The sequence below is a fragment of the Schistocerca serialis genome, chromosome 5, assembly GCF_023864345.2.
Source record: "Schistocerca serialis cubense isolate TAMUIC-IGC-003099 chromosome 5, iqSchSeri2.2, whole genome shotgun sequence".
Taxonomy (NCBI): domain Eukaryota; kingdom Metazoa; phylum Arthropoda; class Insecta; order Orthoptera; family Acrididae; genus Schistocerca; species Schistocerca serialis.
This window is the reverse complement of record NC_064642.1, coordinates 154,807,018-154,827,334: the sequence shown is the minus strand read 5'-3', so window position 1 is coordinate 154,827,334 and position 20,317 is coordinate 154,807,018. Positions and strand designations below refer to the sequence as shown.

Below are 20,317 nucleotides of genomic sequence, written 5' to 3'. Positions count from 1 at the left end.
TGGGCCAGATGGCATCCACTGTCAGATGCTGAAACACCTTTCAGTGGACTGCCAGCGGCGCCTTCTCGATCTTTACAACCGTCTTTGGGTCGAGGGGGAGTTTCCGTCGCAATGGCGGGAAGGCATTGTCATCCCCGTTTTGAAACCTGGAAAGAACCCTCTGGAGGTGGACAGCTACCGTCCCATTAGCCTCACCAACGTTCTTTGCAAGTTGCTTGAACGGATGGTGAGCCGGCGCTTGCATTGGGTACTGGAGTCTCGGGGCCTTCTGGCTCCGTCTCAGGGTGGGTTCCATAAAGGCCGCTCCGCCACCGACAATCTGGTGAGTCTGGAGTCGGCCATCCGTACTGCTTTTGCCCGCCGTCAGCACCTGGTCGCTGTCTTTTTCGACATGCGGAAGGCGTACGATACGACATGGCGTCATCACATTCTTTCTACGCTTCATGGATGGGGTCTTCGGGGTCCTCTGCCGATTTTTATCCGCAATTTTCTCTCGTGTCGTACCTTCCGCGTGCAAGTCGCGGCCTCGTATAGTTCCTCCCACGTCCAGGAGAACGGTGTGCCACAGGGCTCTGTTTTAAGTGTCTGTCTGTTTTTAATAGCCATTAACGGGCTTGCTGCGGCCGTGGGAAATTCTGTCTCCGCTTCCCTCTATGCTGACGACTTCTGCCTTTATTACAGCTCTACTGGCATTGCAGCTGTTGAACGTCAGCTACAGGGCGCTATCCGTAAGGCGCAGTCTTGGGCTGTAGCGCATGGGTTTCAGTTTTCGGCAGCCAAGACCTGTTTTATGCATTTCTGCCGGCGCCGAACAGTCCATCCTGAGCCGCGGCTTTATCTTGCCGACGAACTCCTTGCTGTGGTGGAGACCCACAGGTTTTTGGGGGTGGTTTTCGATGCCCGGTTGACTTGGCTGCCTCATATCCGGCAGCTGAAACAGACGTGTTGGCGGCATCTAAACGCTCTGAGATGCTTGAGCAACACCCACTGGGACGCCGACCGCTCTACACTGTTGCGGCTCTACCAGGCGTTAATCCAGTGCCGTCTGGATTATGGGAGCCTGGCTTATGGCTCAGCATCCCCATCTGCGTTACGGGTGCTGGACCCGATTCTCCACAGCGGGATACGCCTTGCCACTGGTGCTTTCCGCACCAGCCCTGTGGACAGCGTACTAGTGGAGGCAGGTGTACCTCCACTGCGGTTCCGACGCCAACGTTTGCTGGCCGCTTATGCTGCCCATGTTCTAAGCTCGCCTGGGCATCCAAACTATCGCCTCCTGTTCCCGCGGTCGGTCGTCCGTATGCCAGAACGTCGGCCCCGGTCTGGTTGTACAATAGCGGTCCGCGTCAAAGAGCTTCTCTCTGGGCTCCAGGGTTTCACTGTTCCACCTCCTTTCCGGGCTACTTTGCATACACCCCCATGGTGTGTTCGTCGCCCTAGCCTTCGGCTCGACTTGGCACAGGGCCCTAAGGACTCAGTCCCTCCAGAGGCCTTCCGCCGCCGCTTTTATTCCATCCTGGCCACGTATCAGGGCTCTGGTGTTGTTTACACTGACGGTTCGATGGTTGCTGGTCGTGTCGGATATGCGCTCACTCTAGGGGACCTTTCCGAGCAACGTTCCTTGCCGGATGGCTGCAGCGTTTACACTGCTGAACTGGTCGCCATCTTTCGTGCCCTAGAGTATATCCGCTCCTGCTCAGGTGAGTCCTTCGTTATCTGTAGCGATTCCCTGAGCGGTTTACGAGCTCTCGACCAGTGTTTCCCTCGTTCTCGTCTGGTGATGGCTATCCACGAGTCTCTGCATACTCTCGCCTGTTGCGGCCGCTCTGTGGTCTTTGTGTGGACCCCCGGTCATGTCGGTATCCCGGGTAACGAACATGTTGACCGCCTGGCGAAAGAGGCCACCAGTAAGCCATCTCTGGACGTTGGCCTCCCAGAGACTGATTTGCGGGCAGTCTTCCGCCGCAAAATCTTGGCGCTATGGGACGATGAATGGCGCGAACTGACAATGCGCAATAAACTCCGTGCTGTCAAGGAGACGACGGCTGTGTGGCGGTCATCCCTGCGAGCCACTCGCAGGGACTCAGTAGTTCTTTGCCGGCTCCGCATTGGCCACTCCCGGCTGACACACAGTTATTTACTGCGCCGGGAGGACCCTCCTCTATGTCGCTGTGGGGCAGCTTTGACAGTGGCCCACATTTTGCTGGCCTGCCCCCTTTTAGCTGTGGTCCGGCAGACATTTGCGCTGCCTGCTACGCTCCCTGCCCTTTTAACAGACGACTCCACTATGGCTGACTTAGTTTTACGTTTTATTCGGGCAGGCGGATTTTATCATTTACTCTGAGTGTTTCTGTTTTATTTTATTGTTTTGTGTTGATTCTGGCCTTTGGCCTATGGATTTACACTGATTTTTTAATGTGTTTCTAAGTGGTTGGCCTTTCCTTTCTTATGTCTATAGTCGGCCAACCACCGTCACACTCTGTGTGGTTTTAGTTTGTTTTGTCTTGTCTTTGTCTCAGTATCTCTTGTTCTGTATCGTCTGTGATCTCTTCTGTTCCTTGTTTTTGTTCTCTGTGGGTGTTCTTTGTCTTTGGAAAAAGGGACCGATGACCATAGCAGTCTGGTCCCTTTAATCCCTCCAAACCAACCAACCATACCATCTGTGAGGGGAGGTCTTCTATGGGCAATGAGGTGACACGATTTTGTGAGCAGCCACTATGAGCCTTGGCCTCCTCCAACTATGCTGGCCTCCTCCAACTGCTGGTTCTAAGTCCACCACGATGGACCTGGCACATTCTAACTGGTAGGCGACCGTCGGGCTCACTCCAGACCAAGCCAGTGCAGCCGATTAACCACCTATCTCTGGGTGGGAATACTGATGCTGTACAGCCCCACTTGCAAGGGCAGACATCACTGCTGAGGACTGTCTTCCATTACAAGAATCGTGTCAAGTTATCACACCTCCGGCGGACCATGCTTGAGCTGCAGACCCGTTCCCAGATGGTAAATTTGCTGCTGCGGACTCCACACATCAGCTGTCCTGCCGAGCTGTTCGTGTCAAACAGGCCACTGGCCACCTGTTGCATCAGCTCTGCCACACCCGTCATCATCAGCACACTCCCAAGACAGCGATTCCGCCAATCATCCTGACAACAACCCACACCTCAACTCGATCATGCCACTGTAGAGGTTATCCACCTGAAGCCTCTAAAGCAGGGATAAAATATTTTTAATTTTAGGTTGTGGTTTGGTTGTTCCAGCTGTGGATCTTATTGAGAGGAATGTGGCAAGTGCTCTTTTGGTATGATCAGTGGGTGCTTGAGTTGCATTATGAACATATGGCAGAGATGGGGAGGGTAGTGTGTTCTAGAGGACTGCAGGCCTGTACCCAATTTGCCTGGTGTTCACTTGTGAATTGTATAAAACAGTTGAGGCAGTGCTTGGCGGAAGTTGAAGATGACTGACTCTATCTGGCCTAATGATAAACATGCTACACAGCTTGCATAGTCACACGAAACTTGTGCGGAATGCACATAGGCTGCAGAGTTGCAGTGTGTGCAGGCTGTGTAATCTTTAAGCCTTGCACTGTGTTGTGAAGTAGCTAACTATCATCTTTTCTTAGCCATTTGGAAAGGGCCTTTAACTGTTGAGCCTAAATCGGCAAGTTCTTGCCCATATGAAGGTGAGTGAGGCACTGTCGGTGGTTTTAGTATGTACAGAGATTTTCATTGACGTGGGAGGGCTACTGCACCATACCCACATCTGGCTTCTGCAGTGATGAAGACCATAAGTTCATAATAGCTGACACAGGTAGTGCGCCACAACTTGTAAATATCAAGTGGATGTTACAATAAACCACCAGAAGCTGCTGAATTGTTAACACTTTGTTTCCAATTTCAGTCAATGTGGTTATCAACTGCCAATTTGTATAACAATGGAGAAATGCTTGAGACTACCTGATTCTGTACATACAGTGTGTGCTTCGCATACTACACAAATTGCCATCTACTTACATAAGATGTCATTACAAAATATTATATAACAGTAAAGGAAATTCTTGGATGGTGCAATATGTAAGATAAGGAAAGGCAGCCTCTCACCTATAATGGATTGATCCATAAAGCACAGAAACACACAACGGAAAAGTATTCACACTAGATGCCGAGCACTAGCTCTTTTTCTAGCAGTAGTACACATTCATACACAGACACCCAAACAGTCTTGCTATGGCCGCAGGAGAATGTGTTTGGGTGTCTGTGTGGTTGTGTGTGTGAATGTGTGTACTGTTGTTGTTGTTGTTGTTGTTGTGGTCTTCAGTCCAAAGACTGGTTTGATGCAGCTCTCCATGCTGCTCTATCCTGTGCAAGCCACTTCATTTCCAAATAAGTACTGCAACCTACATCCTTCTGAATCTGCTTACTGTATTCATCTCTTGATCTCCCTCTACATTTTTTTACCCCTCCCTCACTTGCCTCCAATACAAAACAGGTCTTTCCTTGATGTCTCAGCACGTGTCCTATTCAACCGTTCCCTTCTTTTGGTCAAGATGTGCCACAAATTTCTTGTCGTTCCAATTCTGTTCAGTACCTCATCATTAGTTACTTGATCTACCCATCTAATCTTCAACATTCTTCTCTAGCACCATATTTCAAAAGCTTCTATTGTGTTTCTGTCTGTTTATCATCCATGTTTCACTTCCGTATGTGGCTACACTCCATACATATACTTTCAGAAAAGACTTCCTAACACTTAAATCTGTATTTGATGTTATCAAATTTCTGTTCTTCAGAAAGGCTTTTCTTGCCATTGCCAGTCTACATTTTATATCCTCTCTACTTCAGCCATCATCAGTTGTTTTGTTGCTGCCCAAATAGCAAAGCTCACATACTACTTTACGTGTCTCATTTCCTAATCTAATTCCCTTAGTGTCACCTGATTTAATTCGACTGCATTGCATTAGCCTTGTTTTGCTTTTGTTGATGTTCATCTTGTATAAAGATAAAGATAAAGATAGTGTCCATTCCGTTCATCTGCCTTCCTAAGTTCTTTGCTGTGTCTGACAGAATTACAGCGTCATTAGAAAACCTCAAAGTTTTTATTTATTTTCCCTGAACTTTAATTCTTACTCCAAATTTTTCTTAGATTTCCTTTACTGTTTGTTCAATGTACAGGATGAATAGCATTAGGGATAGGCTACAACCCTGTCCCTGTTTCACACTCCCTTCTCAGCCACTGCATCCCTTTCTTGCCCCTTGACTCTTATAACTGCCCATCTTGTTTCTGTACAAGTTGTAAATAACCTTTCGCTCCCTGTATTGTAGCCCTGCTACCTTCATAATTTAAAAGTGAGTATTCCAGGCAACAATTTCAAAAGATTTCTGTAAGTCAACCTGTCTTCTAAGATACGTCGTAGGGTCGATGTTGCCTCGCATGTTCCTAAATTTCTCTGGGAATCCAAACCGTTCTTCTCAGAGGTCAGATTCTACCAGATTTTCCATTCATCTGTAAAGAATTTGTATTAGTATCGTGCAGTCATGACTTATTAAACTGATAGTTCAAGCAACTGCTTTTTTTGAACTTGGAATTATAACTTTATTCTGGATGTTGGAGGGTATTTTGCTTGTCTCATACATCTTGCCCACCAGGTGGAAGAGTTTTGTCATGACTGGCTCTCCCAAGAGCATCAGTAGTTCTGATGGAATGGAGCCTTGTTTTGACGTAGATCTTAGAGAGCCCCATCAAATTCTTCTCACAGGATCATATCTTCCATTTCATCTCCATCTACATCCACTTACCTTTATATAATATTGTCTTCAAGTTTATCTCCCTTGTATGGACCCTCTGTACTCCTTCCACCGTTCAGCTTCCCCTTCTTTGCTTAGGACTGGTTTTCCATCTGAGCTCTCGATGTTCATACAGCTGCTTCTCTTTTTCACAAAGGCCTCTTTAATTTTCCTGTAGGCAGTATCTACTTTTTCCCTAGTGAAATATGTTTCTAAATCATTACATTTGTCCTGTAACAATTCCTGCTTCACTGTTTTGCTCATGCTGTCAATCTCACTTTTTAAACATTTGTATTCACTTGTTTCATTTGCTGTAATTTTATATTTTCTTCTTTCATCAATTAAATTCAATATCTCTTGTGTTAACCAAGAATTTCCACTAGGCCTTGTCTTTTTACCTATTTGATCCTCTGCTGCCTTTACTATTTCATCTCGTAAAACTACCCAGTTGTCTTCTACTGTATTCCTTTCCCCTGTAGTAGTCAATCATTGTCTAATGATCACTTTGAAACTTTTGGCAACCTGCACTTCTTTCAGCTTATCCAGGTATTATCTCATTAATTTCCTATCTTTTTGCAATTTATTCAGTTTTAATCTGCAGTTCAAAAATAATAAATTGTGGTCAGAGTCCACAACTGCCCATGGAAATGTCTTACAATTTAAAACCTGGTTCCTAAATATCTGTCTTACCATTATATAATCTATCTGGAACCTTCCAGTGTCTCCAGGCCTCTTCCAGGTATACAACCTTCTTTCATGATTCTTAAACCAAGTGTTAGCTATGATTAAGTTATGTTCTGTGCAGAACTCTACCAGGTGGCTTCCTCTTTCATTCCTCTCCCCGAATCCATATGCACCTTCTATTTTTCTTTTCTTTCCTTTTCCTACTATGAATTCCAGTCCCCCGTCTCAATTAAATTTTCATCTCCTTTAACTATCTGAATAATTTCTTTTATTTTGTCATACGTTTCTTCTGTCTCTTTATCTTCAATGGAGCCAGTTTGCATATGAACTTGTACTACAGTGGTAGGCATGGGCTTCATGTCTGTTTTGACTACAATAAAAGTCCGCAGCTCGTGGTCGTGCAGTAGCGGTCTCGCTTCCCGCGCCCGGGTTCCCGGGTTCGATTCCCGGCGGGGTTAGGGATTTTCTCTGCCTCGTGATGACTGGGTGTTGTGTGCTGTCCTTAGGTTAGTTAGGTTTAAGTAGTTCTAAGTTCTAGGGGACTCATGACCATAGATGTTAAGTCCCATAGTGCTCAGAGCCACTACAATAAAGCATTCACTATGCTGTTCATAGTTGCTTACCCGCATTTCTGTTTTTTTATCCATTACTAAACCCAGTCCTGTGGTACCCCTATTTGACTGTGTGTGTATTTATAACACTGTATTCACCTGACCAGAAGTTCTGTTCTCCTGCCACTGAACTTCACTAATCCCTACTACATGCAACATCAACCTTTCCACTACTGTTTTTAAATTTTCTGACCTACCTGACCGATTAAGGAATCTAAAATTCCACACTCCAATCTGTAGAATGCCAGTTTTGTTTCCCCCTGATGATTACATCCTTCTGAGTAGTCCCCACTCGAAGATCCAAATGGGAGACTATTTTGCCTCCTGAATATTTTACCGAAGAGGATGCCATCATCATTTAACCATACAATAGACCTGCATGCCTTGGAAAAAAATACGGCTGTAGTTTCCCGTTCCTTTCAGCTGTTCACAGTACCAGCGCAGCAAGGTCTTTTTGGGTGATGTTACAAGGCCAGATCAGTCAATCATCCAGACAGTTGCCCCACAGCTACTGAAAAGGCCGCTGCCCCTCCTCAGGACCCACACATTTGTCTGGCTTCTCAGCAGATACCTCTCCGTTGTGGTTGCACCTACGGTATGGCTATCTGTATTGCTAAGGCGTGCAAGCCACTCCACCAATGGCACTACTACTATTGCTAGAAAAAGAGCTAATGTTCAAAGAGTAGTAAGAATGTTGTTTTCTGTTATGTGTTTCTGTTCTCCATGCATTGATTTGCTGTAGTTGAGTTGCTGCCTTTCCCATATATTTTTGTAGAGTACTATAATTAGTCAGTTACAAAACCTTAGCAGTGATAATTATAATTATCAAAATCTGATATTAGCTCATGGAATATGAGTAATTGTTTCTGTTGGTATATTTTTATAGGATGTGTTGTAATTTTAGGGGTTTTACGGGGCAGTTCAAATCAAAATGTGTCTAGTAAAGCTTTACTTGGGTACAATATTATGAAAAATAAATATTGCTACTCACCATATAGAGGAGATGTTGAGTTCCACACACACAACAAAAAGACTGCTAAACATGTGAGCTTTTGGCCAAAAAGCCTCCTTCTAAAGTAGACAACACACACAGTCATGATAGTATAGCTTGCACACACAGACCACAGAACACTGTTTCTGACCACTTGAGGCCACATTGCCAGCAGCTGCACATGATGGGAGAAGCTATCGGGGGTGAGGGGTGGTGGTAAGGAGGCTGTGGTGGGAAGGGGGAGGGTTAGCAGGGTAGGAGTGGAGGATGGTAAACTGCTGCTTGTGGTAGCACGTTGGGGACATGGTGGAGTCAGAGTAGGTGCAGGCAGGAGCTTAAAAAGCTGGAGCCCGAGGGGTGGGGGTGGGGGTGAAAAAGGAGAGAAGTAGAAGAGGGAAAAAAATTCTGTGGATGTGATGGTGGAATAGAATGTTGTGTAGTGCTGGAGTGGGAGCAGTGGAAGGGGATAGGAAAGTGAAGGACTTGTATTAACGAAGGTTGAGGCCAGAGGGGTTACGAGAACGTTTGATATCACATTCTCCACTAGGGTTTTGCTACATCTCGTCGTGCCTTGAAATTAGGAATATCGCACCAACTATCCTCTCACCAGCCACTCCCTAAGCCAGTGCAATATCCTCATCCAGCTCTTTTCCAAACCTGCTTCCAACTCCTTGTCTCATTCCTCACATCCCTGTTATAGACCTAGATGCAAGATCTGTCCCATACGTCCTCCCACCACAAACTAACCCAGCCCAGTCACAAGCATCACCTATCCAATCAGAAGCAGTCATGTGATCTACAAGCTAAATTACAACCACTGTGTTGCATTCTATGTGGGCAGGACAACCAATTAGATTTCTGATTGCATGAATGACCACCAATAAACTGTGGTCAAGAGACAGCTGGACCACCCAGTTACTGAGCATACTGCCCAACAAAATGTTCTTCAGTTCAATGACTTCTTCACAGCCTGCACCATCTAGATCCTTCCTACCAACACCACCTTTTTTTTTAATTGCACAGGAGGAAACTTTCCCTGCAGTAAAGTCTGTGTTCCCATAACCTTCCTGTCCTCAATGGCCTCAGCCTTTGTTAGTGCCTGTGCTTCACCCCTCCCTGTTCACACTTCACCATTATATAGCTTTCCGTTCCACCAAAGCACCTGCTGGTTGTCTTCTTTCTTCTTCCTCTCCTCTAATTCTCTCCTTCAACCCCCCCCCCCCCCCCCCTCCCCAACATTTCCACTGCATCTTGCTGTCCTATGTTTTCCTCCATCATGTCCCTGTATGCTCCTACAAACAGCACTTTACCGTTCTCCACCCCTACATTCCCCCCCCCCCCCCCCCCCCCAAGTCTCCTTAACCCTACCACTCCATCAGTGGCAAGAGACAGTAGACTGTGTGTGTGTGTGTGTGTGTGTGTGTGTGTGTGTGTGTGGGCGCACGCACTTGCGCACACAATCTAGGAGGCATCCTTTTGGCCAAAAGCTCAAGTGTTTAGCAGTCTCTTTGTTGTACTTGACTGAGACTCAACGTGTTTATATCACAGGGATTATAGATTCTATGTGCATGTTATGGATGCTTTGTGTTTTATGCATGATTATTTATCATATGTCAAGTAGTGTGTATACCCAGTTACTCTGTGCTTGAGTATCAAAAATTAGTTCTCCCCCATAGAATCGTGTATAACCTGTACATAAATCAACAACCTAAATCATCCCTTCATTTATTCAGTATGCACCATGTGTTTATGCTTCTATAAAGATAGGTTTTTGTACTACAGTAACATGTGTAACACATTGGTGTATGCCAGTGATGACATAATTGTTCCTTACAGTGACAGGTAAAGCTGTACAAATACTTCATCCACATATGTTTCATGAGCAGGTACAAAAGAAATTGTGTGCTGTGTCAGAAATGTGTGTAAGATATTCAACAGTAAGTAAGAAAGTTGATGGATTCCCACAGTTAAAGTTTCATAATTGATGGAATAGTATTACCAATATTAAATAGATTATAATAACATTTTATGGATGACAGGCATGATATTTTGTGCTATTACTTGCACCAGGTATATTGTTCTTGCTTTAAAATAGTTGAATCTTCCATAAAAATGTATGTCTGGAGCAAGCCATTTTAGGGATGATTGTAAATCAAAATAGGGTATCAAGTTGTGTGAAATTTAGTGCTATAGAAAGATGTTAAAAAAAAAAAGGTGAGCTACTTGAAGAGATTTGGAAGAGTAGGGAAAAAAGTGGTCTATGTGAAGCCCATATCAAAACAAGTTAATTGAACATTTGTTATAAAAATCCAGGAAATTGACAAATGGTTAATTGGATACTAGGTAGGTTATTTGTGTAATTATGGTAGGGAGAAATAGGAACTGGCATCAAACTAGTCTAAAGACTGAAAACCAAAACAAGGTCTTGTGCCCCTTGAGTGATGCAGTAACTAATGACAGGGGCTTGAAGCTGAGAGGATGGGCCCATACTTAGAAACTTATACTTAGAAATTTCAACAGAGAACACATTAAGAAATGTATGATATGTTGTGTGTCAGAATATTTTGTAATAGTTACATAACAGAGCACAGGAATCCTCTGGGATTCACAGATTTTTAGAACTTTTGACTCAGTTTTCATAAAATCTATACAAAGAGTTCTTTAGAAACAAGGCATTGCTTCATCCTGTTTTGGTTCACCAAAAAATATACACAGTCTACTTTAAACATCATCAGCGTAGTGAGTACCTGACAGATGAAAGCAGTCAGGGAGATTCCATGTGCCCAAAACTTTCTTCAGAAGCCATAGAGGATGGTTTCTGGTCCTTAAACTGTGAAAAAGAAATATATGTTAAATGAATATACCTGAACCACCTTCATTTTTCTGACATCATAGAACTGTTTGCTCTTGTTGTTCGTAAAATTAAAAAGTGATTTAAAGGATGTGAAATTAGGCTTGAAAATTGAGGTTCATAAGGCTAAGAAAATGTATGTTGAAAACAGAACTGTAAAAATTAACGATAAAGTCATTAAACAATTTGATGAGGTTTTTTGATAGGACATTTGAAGATAACTGGACATAGAGCAGAAGAAATTAGCAGAAGAGTAAATGTGGCCTTGGAGTGTTTGTGGTAAACTAAATAGTTCTCAAAAACAAAGTTTGTTATGTCTGAAATGGACAAATGGCAGTGTTACATGGTCTTGCAGTGCAAAAAACTGAGAAACTCTCAGTGAGAAATGGAGAGATAGATGTTTAGAATTAAGAGGAGGAACAGGAATCCAAATATATTGATAATAGAATGAGCTGAAATGGAAGACTCAATTGTTGTGACTATAACTCTTCCACCTGGTGTGCAAGATGTATGAGACAGGGGAAATACCCTTACACTTGAAGAAGAATATAACAATTCAAATACCAAAGAAAGCATGTACTGACAGGTGTGTGAATTACTGAACTATCAGTTTAATAAGTCATGGTTGCAAAATATGAACACGAATTCTATACAGACAAATGGAAAAGCTGTTAGAAGCTGACCTCAGGGGAAGATCAGTTTGGGTTCTGTAGAAAAGTAGGAACACAGGAGGCAATACTGACCCTACAACTTGTCTTAGAAGAGATGTTAAGGAAAGGCAAACCTACATTTATAGCTTTTATGGACTTATAGAAAGCTTTTGACGATGTTAGCTGGAATACTCTTTCAACTTCTGAAGGGGCAGGGGTAAAATATAGGGAGTGAAAGACTATTTACAATTTGTACAGGAACCAGATTGCAATTATAAGAGTTGAGGGGCACAGAAGGGAAGCAGTGGTTGAGAACAGAGTGAGACAGGGTTGTAGCCTGTCCCTGATGTTATTAGATCTGTATATTGAGCAAGTAGTAAAGGAAACAAACAAACAAACAAACAAACAAAAATTTGGAGTAGGAATTAAAATCCAGGGAGAAGAAATAAAAACGTTGAGTTTTGCTGATGACATTGTAATTCTGTCAGACAGTGAAGGACTTGGATGAGCAGTTGAACAGAATGTACAGTGTCCTGAAAGGAGGATATAAGATGAACAGCAACAAAAGCAAAATGAGGATAATGGGATGTAGTTGAATTAAATCAGGTGATGCTGAGGGAATCAGTTTAGGAAATGAGACAATTAAAGTAGTAGATGAGTTTTGCTATTTGGCCAATAAAATAACTGACAATGATTGAAGTAGAGGATGTAAAATGTAGACTGGTGAAGGCAAGGAAAGTGTCAGGAAGGCTTTCCCGAAAGTACTTGTTTGGAGTGTAGCCATGTATGGAAATGAAACATGGACGATAAATAATTAAGACAAGAAGAGAATTGAAATGTGGTTGCTACAGAAGAATGCTGAAGATTAGTTGGATAGATCACGTAACTAATGAGGTACTGAATAGAATTGGGGAGAAGAGGAATTTGCGGCACAATTACTAGAAGAAGGGATCGGTTGGTAGGACACGTTGTGAAGCATCAAGGGGTCACCAATTTAATATTGGGGGAAGCATGCAGGGTAAAAATCGTAGAGAAAGACCAAGAGATGAATATACTAAGCAGCTTCAGAAGGATGTAGGTTGCGGTACTTACTCAGAATGAAGAGGCTTGCGCAGGATAGAGTAGCATGGAGAGTTGCATCATACCAGTCTTTGGACTGAAGACCACAACAAACAACAAAATGTAATGAAAGTGAGGTGGACGGGATGTATAGCCAGGCAGGCAGGTGTACAATCTGCCAATGAAGTACTCCATAGGATTGCAAGAGATAAGAAATGATAGAGGAGCCAACATATTGGAAAATGACTGATATTAGAAAACATGTGGTGAATGTATATGACATAATACAGTGATTCAGCGAGTCTGATGGAGGCCTTTATTTAACAGTAAATGACAAATGGGTGGTACAGTGACAGTGATGAAGATGAGATTGATAAACTGGGAAATAAATGATGCAGTATGGTTCATCCAAGGAGGACATACAATCATTTAAGCGTGGTGGGTGGTTGTGGGGGGTTAGAGGTGGGAGGGGCAGAGGGCAGCAAAAATTGTTGATAAAAATAAATGTACTCATTAAAATTAATTTTATAGTGTGTTTAAGATATTAATTATTAATGACTTCAGTTATCAGTAATGAGATTTTTTCTTAAAATATTTAGTGATCATTAAGTGGTTCTTTTTCAGATTTCAGAGCAGGAGGGAAAGGTCTGGATAAGTGCTGGTGCAAGTTATGCTCTCACATCTCTTATTCCTGATAAGAAACGTGTATCAGAAGCAACACCTATTGCACTCATGAAAGCTATCAAGAATAATGTTGAAATCCAAGGTACTTCCGTACTGTATTTAGTCTGCACATTACCTGTGTGCTTGCAGTTTTATAATATTGTGTTTGAAATAGTATAGCTTGAGGAATTATTGTCTAGTTGTCTACTCGGACAAAGAGAAAGTATATAGAATTAATGAGATGATAAATATTTATGCAAGCTGCTTCAAACCTGTCCTGTGGAACAATTGAAGTTGTGGTTGGAGTTGAGACACACACACACACACACACACACACACACACACACCACTTATTATGCATAAACCAAGAAACTGAATGAAGCCCTTAACTGCACTAATTATATATCATCAATAAGAATGACTTTCATAGATAGCCTGCTGCCAATCTGACATGGCTGAAATCTATGCCATGCACTCCTCCAATCACAACACATAACTTGGTGTGAATCTCTTCACCATTTATTCATGCCATTTGACAAAGCTGTATGTATTATTTGGAAACATTTGTATACATAACTTGGTCTCTGTTTACACACCAAAAATAATGTATGCATAGCAGTTTCGGTTTGGCCATTTAACTATAAACAGGCTGGTTTGGTTTCTTAGACTTCAGGTAACAATAAAGGAAACAATTCAGTGATGTTGCACAACTACGTTATTATTATTACTATACACATAATAGACCCTGTGTGGATAATGTGAAGCATCTACAGTTCAGAGGTTAACGTGAGATAGAGTAATTACACCCAGAATGAGATTTTCACTCTGCAGCGGAGTGTGCGCTGTTATGAAACTTCCTGGCAGATTAAAACTCGGTCGGGCACACAGTTTTAATCTGCCAGGAAGTTTCAGAGTAATTATACTTGCTAAGAAGATATAGAGTTCTCACTAGAGAAGTGTAATGGCTGATCACAATAGAAAAAGGTTTTATTATTACAAACCTTGGCATTAAGTATTTGATTTCACCTCTGATACTGGTTGAAGAACAATAATTAAAGTTCTTTTATTTGTAGAATACTCTCATACTAATCTAGTGCATGCAGAATAAACTTAACATTAGTTTATAATCATGATACCTTTTGATTAACATGTGTTATTTTAGCTTATTTTTATGTCTGAAATATTTGTAATTTTCTTCCTTCTGCACTCAGAGTGTAAGAATGATTCAGACATTTAAATTGGGAGATGCGATGACCATATTGGTGATGATGGTGATGATTCACAATACATCTACAAGGAAAAATCCACACTGTGCATATTTATGAACATAAACTGATAAAAAATTTAAAAAAATTAATAGCAAAAAATGAGCCCTTTCAAAGGAGTAAAATACTGTTGTGTTTGACGTTATTTGGTACTTAGAAAGAAAAGCTACCTAACGACTCCACGCTCTGCTCTGAGGTTGCTCTTTTTGCTGAACAAGTCCATGCTAGCTAATCCGCAACATTTGCAATGTTGTGATATGAAGATTATTGGCAGAAATTGTTGTGACTTGGCAAGACAGCCAAGCCATTATGAGGTAGCCGAAAGGCACGCGTTTAAGCTCACGCAGGCTGGCGTGAGGTCTGGAACAGTTAAAGAAGTTGAGTCTAGTAAAAAAAGTACATAGCTTCTGGAATACTTAACTTTAATCCATAATTGGTGAACATCGGTCTGACGGTACATGCATCACAAGATAAATAGCAAATGATAATGGCGCCTTGCTAGGTCGTAGCAAATGACGTAGCTGAAGGCTATGCTAACTATCGTCTCGGCAAATGAGAACGTAATTTGTCAGTGAACCATCGCTAGCAAAGTTGGCTGTACAACTGGGGCGAGTGCTAGGACGTCTCTCTAGACCTGCCGTGTGGCGGCGCTCGGTCTGCAATCACTGATAGTGGCGACACGCGGGTCCGACGTATACTACCGGACCGCGGCCGATTTAAAGGCTACCACCTAGCAAGTGTGGTGTCTGGTGGTGACACCACAGAAATTGTTAGAAGCCAGTTGGAGGCAGTGCAGGAACTTGAAGTAGTGTACATATCCCAGTCCAGTGATCAGCTGTTAGAATCTTTCAGAAAGTAGTTGAATTGCTACAGGGCTTTTAATTACTGAATTTGGAGTGTGTTTCGCAGGTCAAAGCAAGGTTTGTGACCCTCATATTGACCAGTTTTAAAGTTGTGGTAGTGCAAAGAATTAATTTGGGTCCACTAATATTTCCAGTTAAATTGACAGAGCATTACATCACTTAGTTTGTCTCGCACATCAAATGTCACCAAGAGTCTGTGGCTCTGGCTGTGATAATATGTGTGATTTTGTGCAATGCTATGGAAATTCCAAAGAATGGATACAAGGAATATTTCATGATTGTTGCACTTAAGAAAGTTTTGCAAGAAGAAAACAGTATGAAGACAAGTACTGCAGACATCCAGAAACGCCTTCTCACACTGGAGCAAAAAACCATCCACATGAATGTGTGTCAGGACTTGAAAAACAGAGATTGCACATGATCCAAACTTCTTGAACAAAGTCATTACAGGTGATGAGAGTTGGTGTTACGAGTATGACCCAGAAACCAAGCAAGCGTCAAGCCAGTGGAGGACTCCCAACTCTCCCAGACCAAAAAAAGGCAAGGCAAGTGAGGTCAAATGTGAAGACAATGATCATTGACTTTTTTGATGTTCGTGGAATTGTGCATTTGGAATTCGTACCCCCTGGCCAGATTGTTAACCAGCACTTTTACTTGGATGTTTTAAGATGTCTGCAAGAGGATATGAGGAGGAAACGCCCAGAACTTTGGCGATCAGGTGACTGGTTTCTGCATCATGACAACGCTCCAGCACACACGGCCACTATTTGGCATCTCAGAGATGGTCTGTCGTTCCCCATGCTCCGTATTCACTGGACCTAGCCCCGTGTGACTTTTTCCTATTTCCACGAATGAAAAAAAATGCTAAAAGGGGAGCGTTATGACGATGTGGAGGCGGCAAAAACAGCTTTGCAAAGGACACTGGACAATATCAAACTTTAAGAGTTCCAAACATGCTTCCAACAGTGGGAAAAGAGACTTGACAAGTTCATCGCATGTAGTGGAGAGTATTTTGAAGGTGACTGAAGTAATTTTGTAAAAAGGTTCATCAATAAATTTCTTATGACAACAATACGGTGTCTTTTGGGCCCCTCCTTGTATATCACAAATGGCTTCACTGCTCACTCATTTATAGCAGAGTGGACAGTGGTCTGGAATGTGAGTGGTTCAGGAACAGCTAAGAACATGTATGACTAATGCATCATTAGGAGCTCCATGTAAATGGAAAGAGGCAGCTGGCAATCCACAACTCAGATACTGGGTATGGATCTAGTCTTATAGTTACATGTGGTTAACTTAATTCTCTAATGGTGAGTAGGATCAATATCTTCACATACATAGGACTCGTAGAACTTCACATTGTACACTCAACATCTAACCTGGGTCACACAAAAGCTTTATAAAACTGGATTATGTATGTTCGATCTGCTCCTCAAGAACAGTGACTAAGCCAATTCAAGTTGCTTTGTGGCTTGAGGGACCTAGTTTTTAAATCCATTAATGTGGAAAAGGAACAGCAAATTGCAAACCATCCACAAATTAATGTAGGGAAAACAGTTCTGATTCCCACAAACTCTGTTACAACCATAGAGCCAAATTCTAACAAAATACAAAACAGTAGAACAATCCAATGTAATTCGTGTCATCTCCAAGAACATACAAAAATTACTTTATTGCCATGCAGCTTATCTAAAGTGTCACTAGTTTTGTCAGCAGGAAAACCTTACAATCCCCCCTCTAAATCCCATATTTGGCCATCCTGACAATCATCAATATCAAAATTTTCCTGAGGAATAAACATGAAAATACAATATAAGAATTAACAATTGATATTAGAATGAAATACACTGATTTGAGAATTTAAATAGATAGTAACTCATGAAAATACGACACACACACACATTATATAATAAATGTATGACACTTATTGTGAAGCGCAGTTGTAATTTTACAATTAATATAACACCCTTGTATCCCCTAACTTGATAAGAAACTTTCATATAGTAATCATCTACGGACATGAGTAGATAAATGAAAAAAATAAAATATAAGCATTTATCAGGTTTCGAACATGGGGTGCAAAAGTGAGAGGCCATGATGCTAGCCACTGTATCTCCAGCTGAGCTGAGTTTATTGACCTCTAAAAGACCTCTAAATTACGTCAAAAACTTGGATGATCGTTTTCTCAGAAATCGTGTATCTACAGATGAGCAAAACATGTGTTTGCTTATTTCGACTCCCCTTCACACTGAACAAAGTTCCTGGGAAATATGGTTATGGCACCTGTTGTGTTTTTCTCATAAGAACAAAAGTAAAAGACTACAAATGTTAAATTAATTAATTTACCATTAGTTTCAAGCTGACGTGGTAGAAGGGGCAGTGTCATAATGAGTCAATCTGAAAGTGGCAGCTACGGAATCCTTGGAGATAAGCAGAGCAAGAAACTGACAAGTTATTGCATATACTACAAAACCACGTACCAATGTGGACCAAGAAACATATATTTTCAATGTAATGTGGCTGCTTGACAAATAAGGCATATGGGATCAATTTGAGGAGCCAAACTTTGAAATTTTTGTTATGGAAAAGTAGACTGTCTCAGACTTTTCTGAGAATTTATGATACTCACTCCAGTGGCCAAGGCAGAACTAACAATTAGTCTTGCTGTGGCTATGGGAGTGTGCATTTGGGTGGTTGTATGTGCGTGTACTATTGCTGGAAAAAGAGGTAGTGCTAGAAAGCTAGTGTGAATGCTGTTTTCTGTTGTGTGTTACTGTGCTCCATGGATGAAATTGATTGATTGTACCAAAGGTAGTGGCAAACATGCACTGTAGGTGGTAGTTAGGTTTCTTGTAGAAGTTATATGTTGATGGAATGGTACTTTGGATGTTCCATGAGGAGAAAAAGCTTTGTAAATTAACATTATCCATATTCTCCGTTAAATGTGCCCAATTAGTGAAGAGAGAACTGTCTAAACACCATCTGAAAAAATGTATTGAAAATAATGTTAGCTAAATCTATTGTTTGTCATAGTGCTTTAAGTTTGTGTGGTTGATGAGCCTGTTTGATTCTGATTTTGAGATGCTGCTTGTGCAGGTATGATTAATGCTCACATAAGAGATGCTGCAGCACTTTGTTGCTATTTTGCATGGCTGGAGAAAGAGGTAGTGAAAGGCACAGTATCTGAAGTGTCTGGAGCTAGCAGACTTGAAGAATTTAGAAGGTATGTCACACTAGCAGAAGAGTTTTTTTTGTTTTGTTTTGATAATATGTGGATATAATTACTAGAAATCTATTTTTCAGGGAACAAGAGAATTTTGTTGGCCCAAGTTTTGAAACAATTTCATCGTCTGGTCCAAATGGAGCCATTATTCACTACACACCTTCACCAGAAAGCGACAGACTCTTAACTGTTGATGAACTGTACCTGTGTGATTCTGGTGGACAGTACAAGTGAGGTTAATCTTCAGCTTCATTATAGATCAACTTTTTATAGAATTGTTTTACTTGCCACGAAGTTTCATAATGATCATGTGACAAAAATAATTGTTTGCTGACACTCTGTCTTTGAAAACTGTATACTTAAAATTCTTTTCATTCTCCTCCTGTTCTTGCTTCTCTTTTGAGTGATCAAATTCAAGTATTCCTACAGAATTAAGTCACAGTATAGTCACTTAAATATCATTAAATTTTTATTTTCCATACTAATGGTGGTTTTATTTGTTAAAACTATATTTTGGCTTTATCATGTGTGTAATTTAACAAGTGGCAGATGCTGTAATAGTGTTTTCTTTGGTGATATTTGTGTACAGAAAATATGTTACATGCGTAGATATATGAACAGTTTTCCATAAGAAAGCAATTAACACTGATAGCTTGAAATGTTGTAGTTTGTCTCAAACAAAGCACAATAATGAGGCAGTAGTAAGAAAAGAAAGAGAGAGAATTTTTAATATACAAATGAGATATATTGCTGACAGAAAAAAGAAATAATTGAAACGAAATCAAAGTAGGTTTTTAAACTAGTCAATCATATGGGAAAAATATAAGGACAGTTTGAAAATTTGAAGAGATGTAGATTCTGCAGAACAAGATTCCAGCTATGGAATTTTCTCGCTATAGTGAAATAAACCTCTTCAGGGACATACTTTGAAATTCCAGAGCATATCAATTAACAGGGTGCTGTGTGTTGTAAAGATATGCCATATCTACCTCTCAGTTTGTTCTTACCACAATTTTCGTGGCAAACTTAGTAATGTAGAATTCTGATATTCAGTAAATTGACTATTGTATTTTATCTTCAAAGCTGCCAGATAGTAGCTATGGATAAGAGAAAGGAGGCCCAATTTCATTTTTGGATGTACAGGTGCTTCCAAAACCCGGTGGAACTTTGGGGCACGAAGTCTACAGAAAGCCCACTCACAGAGACAGATGTTTTCACAGAAATTCCTATCACCATCCCAGGTAGAAAAGGAAAGTGACCAAAACATTGATGGACTGGCTTAAAAGAATCTGTGAGCCACATTCCTTGGGGGATGAACTTGATCTTTCAAGAATAGATAGCATCAGTAGAGCACTCGGATGACATGGTATTGTCACGGTGGTTGAACCAACAAGAAAGTGTACAAATATTTGAACATTGCAAAGAACTTATACCTGCCACTTGCCACAGCAGGAGTATATAAGATCGCATGCAATCAAGTGTACATAAAAACCACCAAGAGAAGCATTAACATCCACCTTAAGGAAAATGAGCAGTTGTCATCCAGGCAACACACACAAATCAGCAGTAGCAGATCATGCAATAGGATCGAGAGCCACCAAAAATTCATTTCTCAGATGCTATCATTTTATCAAGATCCAATCATTACAATGCTAAGATGCAAAGAGGAGCCAT

General features: G+C 41.5%; 1 protein-coding gene across 6 annotated transcripts in view; it reads left to right on the top strand.

Annotated features, from left to right (window-relative positions):
- LOC126480877 (xaa-Pro aminopeptidase 1) overlaps positions 1-20,317 on the top strand; it is a 142,374-nt gene that overhangs the window by 86,293 nt on the left and 35,764 nt on the right. For all 6 annotated transcript variants that reach the window (XM_050104262.1, XM_050104264.1, XM_050104260.1 and 3 more), the window contains 3 exons: positions 13,254-13,395; positions 18,517-18,643; positions 18,724-18,873. In XM_050104262.1, coding sequence (XP_049960219.1) covers positions 13,254-13,395; positions 18,517-18,643; positions 18,724-18,873 — 419 coding nt within the window. The remainder of the gene's footprint in view (positions 1-13,253; positions 13,396-18,516; positions 18,644-18,723; positions 18,874-20,317) is intronic.